We start from the raw sequence: 14,155 nt of genomic DNA, 5'->3' as shown, positions 1-14,155 counted from the left end.
AAGTATACAGTCAGCTGCGTGCATACATTTAGAAAGTTCACAAAACATCTTATACTCTTCCCTCCTTTTGGTCCCCACCCTCTTGTAGGTGTCACCTCCCCAGCTATACATTTTATGAACCCAATGAGTTTCCCTCCTTTCCCCCTGTGGAATGTCCATGGTCCTCTCTTGGTTTAGCTAGATGTCAGAAGCACAACCCGTCCATCTTCATTGTCCTGGGCCTGACCCTGCTCTCTGATCCTAGGCAATTTCCTCTTATCTGATTAGGTCAACCTTCCTAAATTCATTCTCACAGTAATCATTCACTAAACAGGATACAAACAAACTACAGTTAAACTTGAAACATGTTATATTTTAATAGAATCGATCACATGTTAATCTCTCTCGGATAAGTTAACTTTTATCAATATATTTGGCTCTATTTACTCTCAGATTTGAAAATGCTAATTAGCATTAAAGTAGACCGTGCAAAATTACAAATCCCTGCAAGCTGCTGCACGTCATCTCTAGCTGACACCTTTGCTTACAGGTATTGCGTCAATTTAAAACTTGAACAAGACAGTTAACAGTCCGTTTAAAGAAATGTTGCCAATTTAATCATTACATTTAGATAACATTAGATAGTTAATACACATATTCTTACCTTTGCTTCGTTTCGGCAGTCTTGCCCAGATCATCATGGAATTTGTAGTTCTTTATGATAACCACATTAGCAGCTAATTATCATAAAATTTTTGGGGGGTAATACAGGCGAATATATTGATAAGTCATCTTGTACTAGAGAGATGTACACGCAGGAGTGGAAAAAGTACCCAACTGTCATATTTGAGTAAAAGTAAAGATACCTTAATAGTAAAAGTCACCCAGTAAAATTCTACTTGAGTAAAAGTCTAAAAAGTATTTGGTTTCAAATATACTTAAGTATCAAAAGTAAAAGTAGAAATAATTTCAAAATCCTTATATTAAGCAAACCAGATGGCACCATTTTCTTGTTTTTTTATTTATTTACGGAAAGCCAGGGGCACACTCCAACACTATTTACAAACAAATAATGTGTTTTTAGTGAGTACGCCAGATCAGAGGCAGTAGGGATGACCAGGGATGTTCGGGTTGATATGTGTGAATTTGACTATTTTCCTGTGCTGCTAAGCATTCAAAATGTAACAATGAAATAGGGTCCAGGCCAGGCAGCAGGCTGTTAGCCAACCTGCCAGCTTAGTGGAGTCTGCCAATAGCACAGTCAGTGTAGTCAGCTCAGCCATCCCCATTGAGACTGTGTCTGTGCCTCGACCTAGGTTGGGCAAAACTAAACATGGCGGTGTTCGCCTTAGCAATCTCACTAGGATAAAGACCTCCTCCATTCCTGCCATTATTGAAAGAGATCGTGATACCTCACATCTCAAAATAGGGTTACTTAATGTTAGATCCCTCACTTCAAAGGCATTTATAGTCAATGAACTAATCACTGATCATAATCTTGATGTGATTGGCCTGACTGAAACATGGCTTAAGCCTGATGAATTTACTGTGTTAAATGAGGCCTCACCTCCTGGTTACACTAGTGACCATATCCCCCGTGCATCCCGCAAAGGCGGAGGTGTTGCTAACATTTACGATAGCAAATTTCAATTTACAAAAAAAAAAGAAGTTTTCGTCTTTTGAGCTTCTAGTCATGAAATCTATGCAGCCTACTCAATCACTTTTTATAGCTACTGTTTATAGGCCTCCTGGGCCATATACAGCATTCCTCTCTGAGTTCCCTGAATTCCTATCAGACCTTGTAGTCATAGCAGATCATATTCTAATTTTTGGTGATTTTAATATTCATATGGAGAAGTCCACAGACCCACTCCAAAAGTATTTCGGAGCCATCATCGACTCAGTGGGTTTTGTCCAACATGTCTCTGGACCTACTCACTGCCACAGTCATACTCTGGACCTAGTTTTGTCCCATGGAATAAATGTTGTAGATCTTAATGTTTTTCCTCATAATCCTGGACTGTCCTGGACTGCTGGCAGATCTGCACAGCTCTGCCAGGGCCTGGGATCGAGAGAGACACTTAAGTGTTTTAGTACTATATCTCTTGACACAATGATGAAAATAATCATGGCCTCTAAACCTTCAAGCTGCATACTGGATCCTATTCCTACTAAACTACTGAAAGAGCTGCTTCCTGTGCTTGGCCCTCCTATGTTGAACATAATAAACGTCTCTCTATCCACCGGATGTGTACCAAACTCACTAAAAGTGGCAGTAATAAAGCCTCTCTTGAAAAAGCCAAACCTTGACCCGGAAAATATAAAAAACTATCGGCCTATATCGAATCTTCCATTCCTCTCAAAAAAAATTGAAAAAGCTGTTGCGCAGCAACTCACTGCCTTCCTGAAGACAAACAATGTATACGAAATGCTTCAGTCTGGTTTTAGACCCCATCATAGCACTGAGACTGCACTTGTGAAGGTGGTAAATGACCTTTTAATGGCGTCAGACCGAGGCTCTGCATCTGTCCTCGTGCTACTAGACCTTAGTGCTGCCTTTGACACCATCGATCACCACATTCTTTTGGAGAGACTGGAAACCCAAATTGGTCTACACGGACAAGTTCTGGCCTGGTTTAGATCTTACCTGTCGGAAAGATATCAGTTTGTCTCTGTGAATGGTTTGTCCTCTGACAAATCAACTGTACATTTCGGTGTTCCACAAGGTTCCGTTTTAGGACCACTATTGTTTTCACTATATATTTTACCTCTTGGGGATGTTATTCGAAAACATAATGTTAACTTTCACTGCTATGCGGATGACACACAGCTGTACATTTCAATGAAACATGGTGAAGCCCCAAAATTGCCCTCGCTAGAAGCCTGTGTTTCAGACATAAGGAAGTGGATGGCTGCAAACTTTCTACTTTTAAACTCGGACAAAACAGAGATGCTTGTTCTAGGTCCCAAGAAACAAAGAGATCTTCTGTTAAATCTGACAATTAATCTTGATGGTTGTAAAGTCGTCTCAAATAAAACTGTGAAGGACCTCGGCGTTACTCTTGACCCTGATCTCTCTTTTGACGAACATATCAAGACTGTTTCAAGGACAGCTTTTTTCCATCTACGTAACATTGCAAAAATCAGAAATCTTCTGTCCAAAAATGATGCAGAAAAATTAATCCATGCATTTGTTACTTCTAGGTTACACTACTGCAATGCTCCACTTTCCGGCTACCCGGATAAAGCACTAAATAAACTTCAGTTAGTGCTAAATACGGCTGCTAGAATCCTGACTAGAACCAAGAAATTTGATCATATTACTCCAGTGCTAGCTTCCCTACACTGGCTTCCTGTTAAGGCAAGGGCTGATTTCAAGGTTTTACTGTTAACCTATAAAGCGTTACATGGGCTTGCTCCTACCTATCTTTCCGAGTTGGTCCTGCCGTACATACCTATACGTACGCTACGGTCACAAGACGCAGGCCTCCTAATTGTCCCTAGAATTTCTAAGCAAACAGCGAGAGGCAGGGCTTTCTCCTATAGATCTCCATTTTTATGGAACGGTCTGCCTACCCATGTGAGAGACGCAGACTCGGTCTCAACCTTTAAGTCTTTACTGAAGACTTATCTCTTCAGTAGGTCATATGATTGAGTGTAGTCTGGCCCAGGAGTGTGAAGGTGAACGGAAAGGCTCTGGAGCAACGAACCGCCCTTGCTGTCTCTGCCTGGCCGGTTCCCCTCTCTCCACTGGGATTCTCTGCCTCTAACCCTATTACAGGGGCTGAGTCACTGGCTTACTGGTGCTCTTTCATGCCGTCCCTGGGAGGGGTGCGTCACTTGAGTGGGTTGAGTTACTGACGTGATCTTCCTGTCTGGGTTGGCTCCCCCCCTTGGTTTGTGCTGTGGTGGAGATCTTTGTGGGCTATACTCGGCCTTGTCTCAGGATTGTAAGTTGGTGGTTGAAGATATCCCTCTAGTGGTGTGGGGGCTGTGCTTTGGCAAAGTGGGTGGGGTTATATCCTTCCTGTTTGGCCCTGTCCGGGGGTTTCTTCTGATGGGGCCACAGTGTCTCCTGACCCCTCCTGTCTCAGCCTCCAGTATTTATGCTGCAGTAGTTTATGTGTCGGGGGGCTAGGGTCAGTTGGTTATACCTGGAGTACTTCTCCTATCTTATCCAGTGTCCTGTGTGAATTTAAGTATGCTCTCTCTAATTCTCTCGTTCTCTCTTTCTTTCTCTCTCTCGGAGAACCTGAGCCCTAGGACCATACGTCACGGCAAACCGGGCATGATGACTCCTTGCTGTCCCCAGTCCGCCTGGCCTTGCTGCTATTCCAGTTTCAACTGTTCTGCCTGCGGTTATGGAACCCCTACCTGTCCCAGACCTGCTGTTTTCAACTCTTAATGATCGGCTATGAAAAGCCAACTGACATTTATTCCTGATTATTATTTGACCATGCTTGTCATTTATGAGCATTTTTAAAATCTTGGCTCTCTCTAATTCTCTCCTTCTCTCTTTCTTTCTCTCTCTCGGAGGACCTGAGCCCTAGGACCATACGTCAGGACTACCGGGCATGATGACTCCTTGCTGTCCCCAGTCCACCTGGCCTTGCTGCTATTCCAGTTTCAACTGTTCTGCCTGCGGTTATGGAACCGCCACCTGTCCCAGACCTGCTATTTTCAACTCTTAATGATCGGCTGTGAAAAGCCAACTGAAAAGTATTCATGATTATTATTTGACCATGCTTGTCACTTATGAACATTTTGAACATCTTGGCATAGTTCTGTTATAATCTCCACCCGGCACAGCCAGAAGAGGACTGGCCACCCCTCATAGCCTGGTTCCTCTCTAGGTTTCTTCCTAGGTTTTGGCCTTTCTAGGGAGTTTTTCCTAGCCACCGTGCTTCTACACCTGCATTGCTTGCTGTTTGGGGTTTTAGGCTGGGTTTCTGTACAGCACTTCGAGATATTAGCTGATGTACGAAGGGCTATATAAAATAAACTTGATTTGATTTGATTTACTTTTGGGTGTCAAGGAAAATGTATGGAGTAAAAAGTACAATATTTTCTGAAGTAAAAGTAGTCAAAAATATAAATAGTACAGTACAGATACCTCAAAAAATTACAAGTATTTCTACTTAAGTACTTTAAACCACTGTTTACACAGTTATCAAAACATCATGCCAGGGTAACACAGCCCTTATTTTAAGTGTTTCTCTTGGCCCCTATGGGAAAAATCAATGGTGGAAAAACGATTGGAACCATTTCCCTGTTTGACCGCTAGGTTTTATGGGTATAGAGTACCACAGTATGAGTCATAATACCCATAAAACCTAGAGGTCACGCTGACGTGACGTAACAAGGTGACTTATCAATATATTTGCCTGTAATTACCCCCAAAATTTACTATTGACTATTTCAAAATGGAGATATCCTCAAAGGCGCTGCCCATGCTGTCACAGATGCTATAATGGCACAGATATACAGATGAGTCCTCTATGGTTGGTTGTATCTCTTTAAAATGACATTTTCTGTGTGAAAAGATCCCATCGTACTACCTGAAATGCTGCCCCTCACAAAAAATGTATGTTATTGTTTTCATTCTTATTCAGAGAAAGCAGCATACCATCCTGCATCCCACTGCTGGCTTGCCTCTCAAGCTAAGCAAGGTTGTTCCTGGTCAGTCCCTGGATGGGAGATCAGATGCTGCTATAAGTTGTGTTGGAGTGCCAGTAGAAAGCACTCTTTCCTTTGGTCCAAAATAATAATAATGTCCCATGGCAATAATTGGGGACATTGCCCTGTGTAGAGTGCCGCTTTTTGGATGGGTTGTTAAACGAGTGTCCTGACTCTCTGTGATCACTAAAAATCCCATGGCACTTATCGTTAGAGTAAGGTTGTTAACCCCGGTGTCCCGGCTAAATTCTCAATCTGACCATCATGGCCACCTAATCATCCCCAGCTTCCAATTGGCTCTTCAGATTGCCCACCAGCTGCATTAAGCACTGCAGTGCATCTCTTCCTCATGGGCTGCACCAGATATGACAGTTCTTGCTGTGAGATGTTACCCCACTCTTCCACCAAGGCACTTGCAAATTCTCAGACATTTCTGGGGAGAATGGCCAGCCCTCACCCTCTGATCCAACAGGTCCCAGACGTGCTCAATGGGATTGAGATCCGGGCTCTTCGCTGGCCATGGCAGAACACTGACATTCCTGTCTTGCAGGAAATCACGCACAGAACAAGCAGTATGGCTGGTGGCATTATCATGCTGGAGGGTCATGTCAGGATGAGCCTGCAGGAAGGGTACCACTTGAGGGAGGAAGTCTTCCCTGTTACGCACAGCGCTGAGATTGCCTGCAATGACAACAAGCTCAGTCTGATGATGCTGTGACACACCGCCCCAGATCATGACGGACCCATCACCTCCAAATCGATCCCGCTCCAGAGTACAGGCCTCGGTCTAACGCTCATTCCTTCAACGATAAACGTGAATCCGACCATCATTATTCACTCGTCAGTGAAGAGCACTTTTTGCCAGTCCTGTCTGGTCCGGCGACGGTGGGCTTGTGCCCATAGGCAACGATGTTGCCGGTGATGTCTGGTGAGGACTTGCCTTACAACAGGCCTACAAGCCCACAGTCCAGCCTCTCTCAGCCTATTGCGGAGGGATTGTGCGTTCCTGTTGTAACTCAGGCAGTTGCTGTTGCAATCCTGTACCTGTCCCGCAGGTGTGATGTTCGGATCCTGTGCAGTTGTTGTTACACGTGGTCTGCCACTGCGATGATCAGCTGTCCGTCCTGTCTCCCTGTAGCACTGTCTTAGGCGTCTCACAGTACTGACATTGCAATATATTGCCCTGGCCACATCTGCAGTCCTCATGCCTCCATGTAGCATGCCTAAGGCATGTTCACGCAGATGAGCAGGGACCCTGGGCATCTTTCCTTTGGTGTTTTTCAGAGTCAGTAGATAGGCCTTTTGAGTGTCCTAGGTTTTCATAACTGTGACCTTAATTGCCTACCGTCTGTAAGCTGTTTGTGTCTTAACGACCGTTCCACAGGTGCATGTTCATTAATTGTTTATGATTTATTGAACAAGCACGGGAAACAGTGTTTAAACCCTTTACAATGAAGATCTGTGAAGTAATTTGGATTTTTACGAATTTTCTTTGAAAGACAGGGTCCTGAAAAAGGGACGTTTCTCAATTTTATATATACAAAAGTATGTGGACACCCCTTCAAATGTGTGGATTCAGCTATTTCAGCTACACCCGTTGCTGACAGATGTATAAAATCGAGCACACAGCCATGTAATCTCCATAGACAAACATTGGCAATAGATTGGCCTTATAGTACCGTCATAGCATGCCACCTTTTCAAGAAGTCAGTTTGTCAAATTTCTGCCCTGCCAGAGCTGCACCGGTCAAGTGTAAGTGCTGTTATTGTGAAGTGGAAACGTCTAGGAGCAACAGCGGCTCAGCCGCGAAGTGGTAGGCCACACAAGTTCACAGAACGGGACCGCCGAGTGCTCAAGTGTGTAGTGCATAAAAAACATCTGTCCTCGGTTGCAACACTCACTACCGAGTTCCAAACGGCCTCTGGAAGCAACATCAGCACAATAACTGTTCGTCTGGTTTTCATGGCCGAGCAGCCGTACACAAGCCTAAGATCACCATACGCAATGCCAAGCGTCAGCTGGAGTGGTGAAAAGCTTTGGAGCAGTGGAAACGCCTTCTCTGGAGTGATGAATCAAGCTTCTCCGTCTGGCAGTCTGACTGATGAATCTGGGTTTGGCGGAAGCCAGGAGAACACTGCCTGCCCCAATGCAAGTGCCAACTGTAAAGTTTGGTGGAGGAGGAATAATGGTCTGGGGCTGTTTTTCATGGTTCGGGCTAGGTCTCTTAGTTCCAGTGAAGGGAAATCTTAATGCTACAGCATACAATGACATTCTAGATGATTCTGTGCTTCCAACTTTGTGGCAACAGTTTGGGGAAGGCCCTTTCCTGTTTCAGCATGACAATGCCCCCGTGCACAAAGCAAGGTCCATACATAAATGGTTTGTCTAGATCAGTTTGGAAGAACTTGACTGGCCTGCACAAAACCTTGACCTCAACCCCATTGAACACCTACGGAATGAATTGGAATGCCGACTGCGAGCCAGGCCTAATCACTCAACATCAGCGCCCGACCTCACTAATGCTCGTGGCTGAATGGAAGCAAGTCCCTTCAGCAATGTTCCAACATCTAGTGGAAAGTCTTCCCAGAAAAGTGCAGGCTGTTATAGCAGAAAAGGGGGACCAACTCCATATTAATGCCCATGATTTTGGAATGAGATGTTCGACAAGCAGGTATCCACATATTTTTGGTTATTTAGTGTAAGTATTCACACCTGAGTCGATATGTTAGAATCACTTTTGGCAGCGATTACAGCTGTGAGTCTTTCTGGGTAAGTATTTAGGCTTGCCCTAACAAAGGGGTTAAACTTATTGGCTCAACCCTTTCATTTTTTATTACATTTGTAAAAAATGTCTAAAAACATAATTCCACTTTGACATTATGGGGTGTTGTGTGTAGACCAGTGACAAAAAATGTACATCCATTTTAAATTCATGCTGTAACAAGATAATGTGGAAAAAGTCAAGAGGTGTGAATACTTTCTGAAGGTACTGTATATAGACCACACTATTGCCTCAATGTCCTTGTGATCAGTGGTGTCTTCAATGAATACAACCAATTCATACAAACATTGGATAACTTATCAGTGTAAATCTGTACAAGCAAATAGCATTAGTCACACAGAACTTGTTTTCCACAGTGCCGCTGGAATGCAGTATTGTCATGTGTTAATAATAATAATGGTGACATTTTAGAAGACCTATACTTCCATGGACCAACAATCTTTATTTCAGGTTTTTGCTCATATACAGTGTCTTCACACCACAGGTGTCACATTTATTTCCTCCTGAACTTACTTAGATATGCCACAGCAAGAGGTGTGAAGACCTTTCTATAATTGTAATCCTTCTTAAGATTCAAATTTAAGGCAGCAAAATGTGACAACTGTGAAAGCAAGGGGTTTGAAGATTTTCACTAGGCATAAAATGTTACTATCTGAAAAAGTACATGAGCACTTTTTCCCTACATCTTTTTATTCACTCTCCAGCATGGTCCTCCAGGCCTGTGAGAGGCACTGGTAAACCACTTCTTGCACTGCTTTCCTTCTTGAGGCTCTTCAGGCACTTGTCCAGTCTTTTGATGCACAGTGTCACGTCATCCCGTGTGATGCCAACAGCCGAGGCAGCGTTGAGATAGGGGTGTGGGTACGCCTCCGAGTGGGACATGAAGCCACAGAACATGTGACCGCTCACCATCTGTTTGTTACCAAGGGCAACCACCCTGAAAACAGACATTACCATTACCACACCTTCTGCATGCAGCAATCGTCTTGAAACAAGCAAGATTAAAAAGCTGCTTGGAAGAAACGCCCACAAAAGAGAAAGAGATAGCAAATGTATCCCATACTACAAAATTGCTTCCTATTTGAACAAACATGCAAAGCTAATTAAATTCTGAAAATGGGAAAATGTTATTTCAGCTGTACTAGGCTATACAATTATTGTATGAGAGATTCATTTCTTTGAAACATTGAAAATTAATGTGTTCACTTCCAGGAAAATAGGGGGTAACCCTGTGGTAACAGGAGAAGATGCTTTGACACTTGGAAGAAAAAAAACATCACAGCTGAAAGACCAAATTAATCATTTATGAGGATGTTTAAAAATATGTCCACCTTCCTTTTGTCTTCCTTGCTTCATCACAAACTATTAGGTGGGACCAGAAGAAAAAAGAAAATGCATAAAAAGTTGCAATTGAATGTACTCTTGATAAACTCAACTTAATTCCTCCTTATCCAGGAACTGTATTCTAAACACATACAGTTGAAGTTGGAAGTTTACATATACTTGTTTAAATGACTCCAACGTAAGTGTATCAACCACTCCACAAATTTCTTCTTAACAAACTATAGTTTTGCCAAGTCGGTTAGGACATCTACTTTGTGCATGACAGAAGTAATTTTTCCAACAATTGTTTAGACAGACAGATTATTTGATTTATAATTCACTGTATCACAATTCCAGTGGGTCAGAAGTTTACATACACTAAGTTGACTGTGCCTTTAAACGGCTTGGAAAATTCCAGAAAATGATGTCATGGCTTTAGAAGCTTCTGATAGGCTAATTGACATAATTTGAGTCAATTGGAGGTGTACCTGTGGATGTATTTCAAGGCCTACCTTCAAACTCATTGCCTCTTTGCTTGACATCATGGGAAAATCAAAAGAAATCAGCCAAGACCTCAGAAAAATAATTGTAGACCTCCACAAGTCTGGTTCATCCTTGGGAGCAATTTACAAACGCCTTACAAACGCCACGTTCATATGTACAAACAATATTACGCAAGTATAAACACCATGGGACCACGCAGCCATCATACCACTCAGGAAAGAGACGCGTTCTGTCTCCTAGAGATGAACGTACTTTGGTGCGAAAAGTGCAAATCAATCCCAGAACAACAGCAAAGGACCTTGTGAAGATGCTGGAGGAAACAGGTACAAAAGTATCTATATCCACAGTAAAACGAGTCCTATATCGACATGACCTGAAAGGCCGCTCAGCAAGGAAGAAACCACTGCTCCAAAACCGCCATAAAAAAAAGCCAGACTATGGTTTGCAACTGCACATGGGGAAAAATATCGTACTTTTTGGAGAAATGTTCTCTGGTCTGATGAAACAAAAATAGAACTGTTTGGCCATAATGACCATCGTTGTGTTTAGAGGAAAAAGGGGGAGGCTTGCAAGCCGAAGACCACCATCACAACCGTGAAGCACGAGGGTGGCAGCATCATGTGGGGGTGCTTTGTTGCAGGAGGGTCTGGTGCACTTCACAAAATAGATGGAATCATGAGGGGGAAAATGATGTGGATATATTGAGGCAACATCTCAAGACATCAGTCAGGAAGTTAAAGCTTGGTCGTAAATGGGTCTTCCAAGCATACTTCCAAAGTTATGGTAGGGAATTTTTACTAGGATTAAATATCATGAATTGTGAAAAACTGAGTTTAAATGTATAATTAGTTATTTACTCCTGTGCCCACTCAGTACAGCAGGCCATTCATGACCATCATGACTTTGACTCAATTGTTTTTTTTTTTTTTTTAAATCGCATACTAATCTTAAACTAGTTCTAAATCCTAATAAAACCACATTTATGTTGTCTCTAGGTCTTGTAATATTGACCCTGAGGACATGTGTATTTGCACATTAAAGGGAGCCCAAATTGAGTAAGTTCTCCATTATAAGTACTTCGGTAATTGGATTTACGATAAACTCTCTTTTAAAAAACACATTGAAAATCTGACAAAAAAAGCAGAGAATTAAGATTGGTTTCTTTTATAGAAATAAATCCTGCCTCACTTTGGAAAGTAGAAGGAAGATTGTTCAAGCAATGCTTCTCCCAGTACTTGATTATGGTGATATAATCTGTTTTAAAACCTTTAGACTTAAGTCTATCACTCAGCACTGCGTTTTATCACTGGGGACAATTTTCTTACACATCACTGCATTTTGTATAGTTCTGTTGGCTGGGAGTCTCTGACTACCAGAAGGGCCCAGCACTGGCTACTTTTTGTATACAAAGAGGTTCTTCAGAGACTCCCCCCACTACCTCAACTCACATATTAAATTGTCCCACTGGTCTCCACTGAGCTGGGGAAAAATGCTTTTCGTTTGGCACAGCGGTCTAAGGCACTGCATGTCAGTGCTAGAGGCGCTACAGACTACAGACCCTAGTTCGATTCCAGGCTGTATCACAACCGGCCGTGATTGGTAGTCCCATAGGGCGGCACACAATTGGCCCAGCGTCACCCCGGTTAGGGTTTGGCCGGGGTAGGACATCATTGTAAATAAGAATTTGCCTAGTTAAATAATTACCTGGCCCCCGACACCTGCCTGGTGAACAGCATGGAGCCCAGTTCAGTCACAGACTTGTCGCTCTGTGTCTGGAGGCCATCCAGAGACATGGCTACATGAAAACATGCACAGACAAAAGGTCAGCACAACATTGGAATTCGAAATGTACATCTTTTACTTTGTCATAAGTCCCCAATTTTACAGACATAGAAGCAATATTCACCCAGCATGTGTCGAGCAGAAAAGTGCTGTGACATGCATACGCTAGCTTGTTTGAACTTTACCGGAGTTAAAGCTTTAGATTAGTTGCAAGCTTACAAGGACTGACTATGGAGAGAAAATAGCTACTAATACACATTTTGAAATATATTACCTTTCACTCTACACACTAAGTTGTAATGTAGAATGAAATTTGCATTGGGGTCAATCAAGCATGTTTAGATTTCGGACGTAGACAGCATTCGTAGAAACTTTCACACCACACAAATTTTGCTCCAATATTCTCATAGGATGCCCCAAACTAAGAATATCGTACGAACATTAAATTTCAGGCGAATATTATGTAATGTGAAAGCAACTTTACTCTGATTTAAGAATTGCAATACCTCAGATCCAGTAATTTAGGGCTAATCTAAAGATCTCTGGATGAATCTCTGGGCTAATTTCTAATCTCTGGATTAGCCCTAAATTACTGGATCTGAGGTATTGCAATTCTTAAGTGTGATAAGGGTTGTGTAAGAGGCATCTTAACCACTGCTATGGAGTTGTGTGCGCTGTATCTTCCCTAGTGATAGGGTTGTGTGAGGGTGCATCTTACCCAGTGATATGGGGTTGTGTGCGCTGTATCTTGCCCAGTGATATGGGGTTGTGTGCGCTGTATCTTGCCCAGTGATATGGGGTTGTGGGCGCTGTATCTTGCCCAGTGATATGGGGTTGTGTGCGCTGTATCTTACCCAGTGATATGGGGTTGTGTGCTCTGTATCTTACCCAGTGATATGGGGTTGTGTGCGCTGTATCTTACCCAGTGATATGGGGTTGTGTGCGCTGTATCTTACCCAGTGATATGGGGTTGTGTGCGCTGTATCTTACCCAGTGATATGGGGTTGTGTGGGGTGTGCAGCAGTCTCTCCCCATGAGCCGCAGCAAGCCTTTTCAGCTCCTGTGCCAGGTAGGTGTACATCTCCTTCAGACCATGCAAACAGAGATAGATATAAATAGCATTACGCTCCCACTCTCTCTCCCTCAGCCTTATTTTAGCAGAGGGCTGTTTATTACTTATCTAGCAGTTTTCCTCCGCGTAGACCAGTGTTTCTCAACCTCTGGTCTGTGACCGCGGTCCCTGGGATGATGCAGACCAGTCCCTCAGATGGTTAAAAGACTGATTTAGTCAGTTCTCAAGTGCTAGTTTTCACTCATTTTAACTCCCGTTCCCAAACTGTGCTAGCATTATAACAATAATACATTTATTTTATATAGCGCTTTTCATTACAAACAGAATCTAAGTTACGTAAAAATAAATACACTAATATAAATTTGGGGATCTATGCACCCCGATTAAGACAGTTTAGCTGTTTTTTGTTGAATAGATTAATGCATCGGATCTACTAGTGTGCAGCTTTTCCTTTCTTTATAATGCACGTTCAGTCTTGCCTGGTCTGACATTAAAGACACAATCCAGCTATTTTTTTACGTTTCCTGTTGAAAAACAATATCCCAAGTATGCAGTGCCTTCGGAAAGTATTCAGACCCCTTGACTTATTCCACATTTTGTTACGTTATTTTGTCCCTACTGCCTTTGATCTGGCGGACTCACTAAACACATATGCTTCGTTTGCAAATTATGTCTTCGTGTTGGAGTGTTCCCCTAGCTATCCATAAATTAACAAAAACAAACTAATTGTGCAGTTCGGTTAATATAAGCAATTTTAAATAATTTATCATTTTACTTTTAAAAGTATATTTTCGCAATTGCATTTACTTTTGATACTAAAGTATATTTAAAAGCAAATACTTGTTTACTCAAGTCTGACAATTGGGTACTTTTTCCACCACTGGTAGTGGCCAGACAGAAGCCACTCCACAGTAAAAGGCACGACAGCCCGCTTAGAGTTTGCCAAAAGGCACCTAAAGGACTCTCAGACCATGAGAAACAAGATTGAACTCTTTGGAATGAATAGTGGTGGCAGGATCATGCTGTGGGGATGTTTA

General features: G+C 42.6%; 1 protein-coding gene across 1 annotated transcript in view; it reads right to left on the bottom strand.

Annotated features, from left to right (window-relative positions):
• Window positions 1-8,859: 8,859 nt before the first annotated feature.
• sepsecs (Sep (O-phosphoserine) tRNA:Sec (selenocysteine) tRNA synthase) overlaps window positions 8,860-14,155 on the bottom strand; it is a 40,366-nt gene continuing 35,070 nt past the window's right edge. Inside the window, exons 10-12 of the mRNA XM_071333261.1 lie at window positions 13,037-13,130; window positions 11,969-12,059; window positions 8,860-9,374 (exon numbers count right to left, since the gene is read on the bottom strand). Coding sequence (XP_071189362.1) covers window positions 9,131-9,374; window positions 11,969-12,059; window positions 13,037-13,130 — 429 coding nt within the window. The 3' untranslated portion in view covers window positions 8,860-9,130. The remainder of the gene's footprint in view (window positions 9,375-11,968; window positions 12,060-13,036; window positions 13,131-14,155) is intronic.

This window comes from Salvelinus alpinus, chromosome 11, assembly GCF_045679555.1.
Source record: "Salvelinus alpinus chromosome 11, SLU_Salpinus.1, whole genome shotgun sequence".
Lineage (NCBI taxonomy): Eukaryota > Metazoa > Chordata > Actinopteri > Salmoniformes > Salmonidae > Salvelinus > Salvelinus alpinus.
The sequence above is the reverse complement of the archived record's forward strand: the minus strand, read 5'-3'. Positions and strand labels throughout refer to the sequence as shown.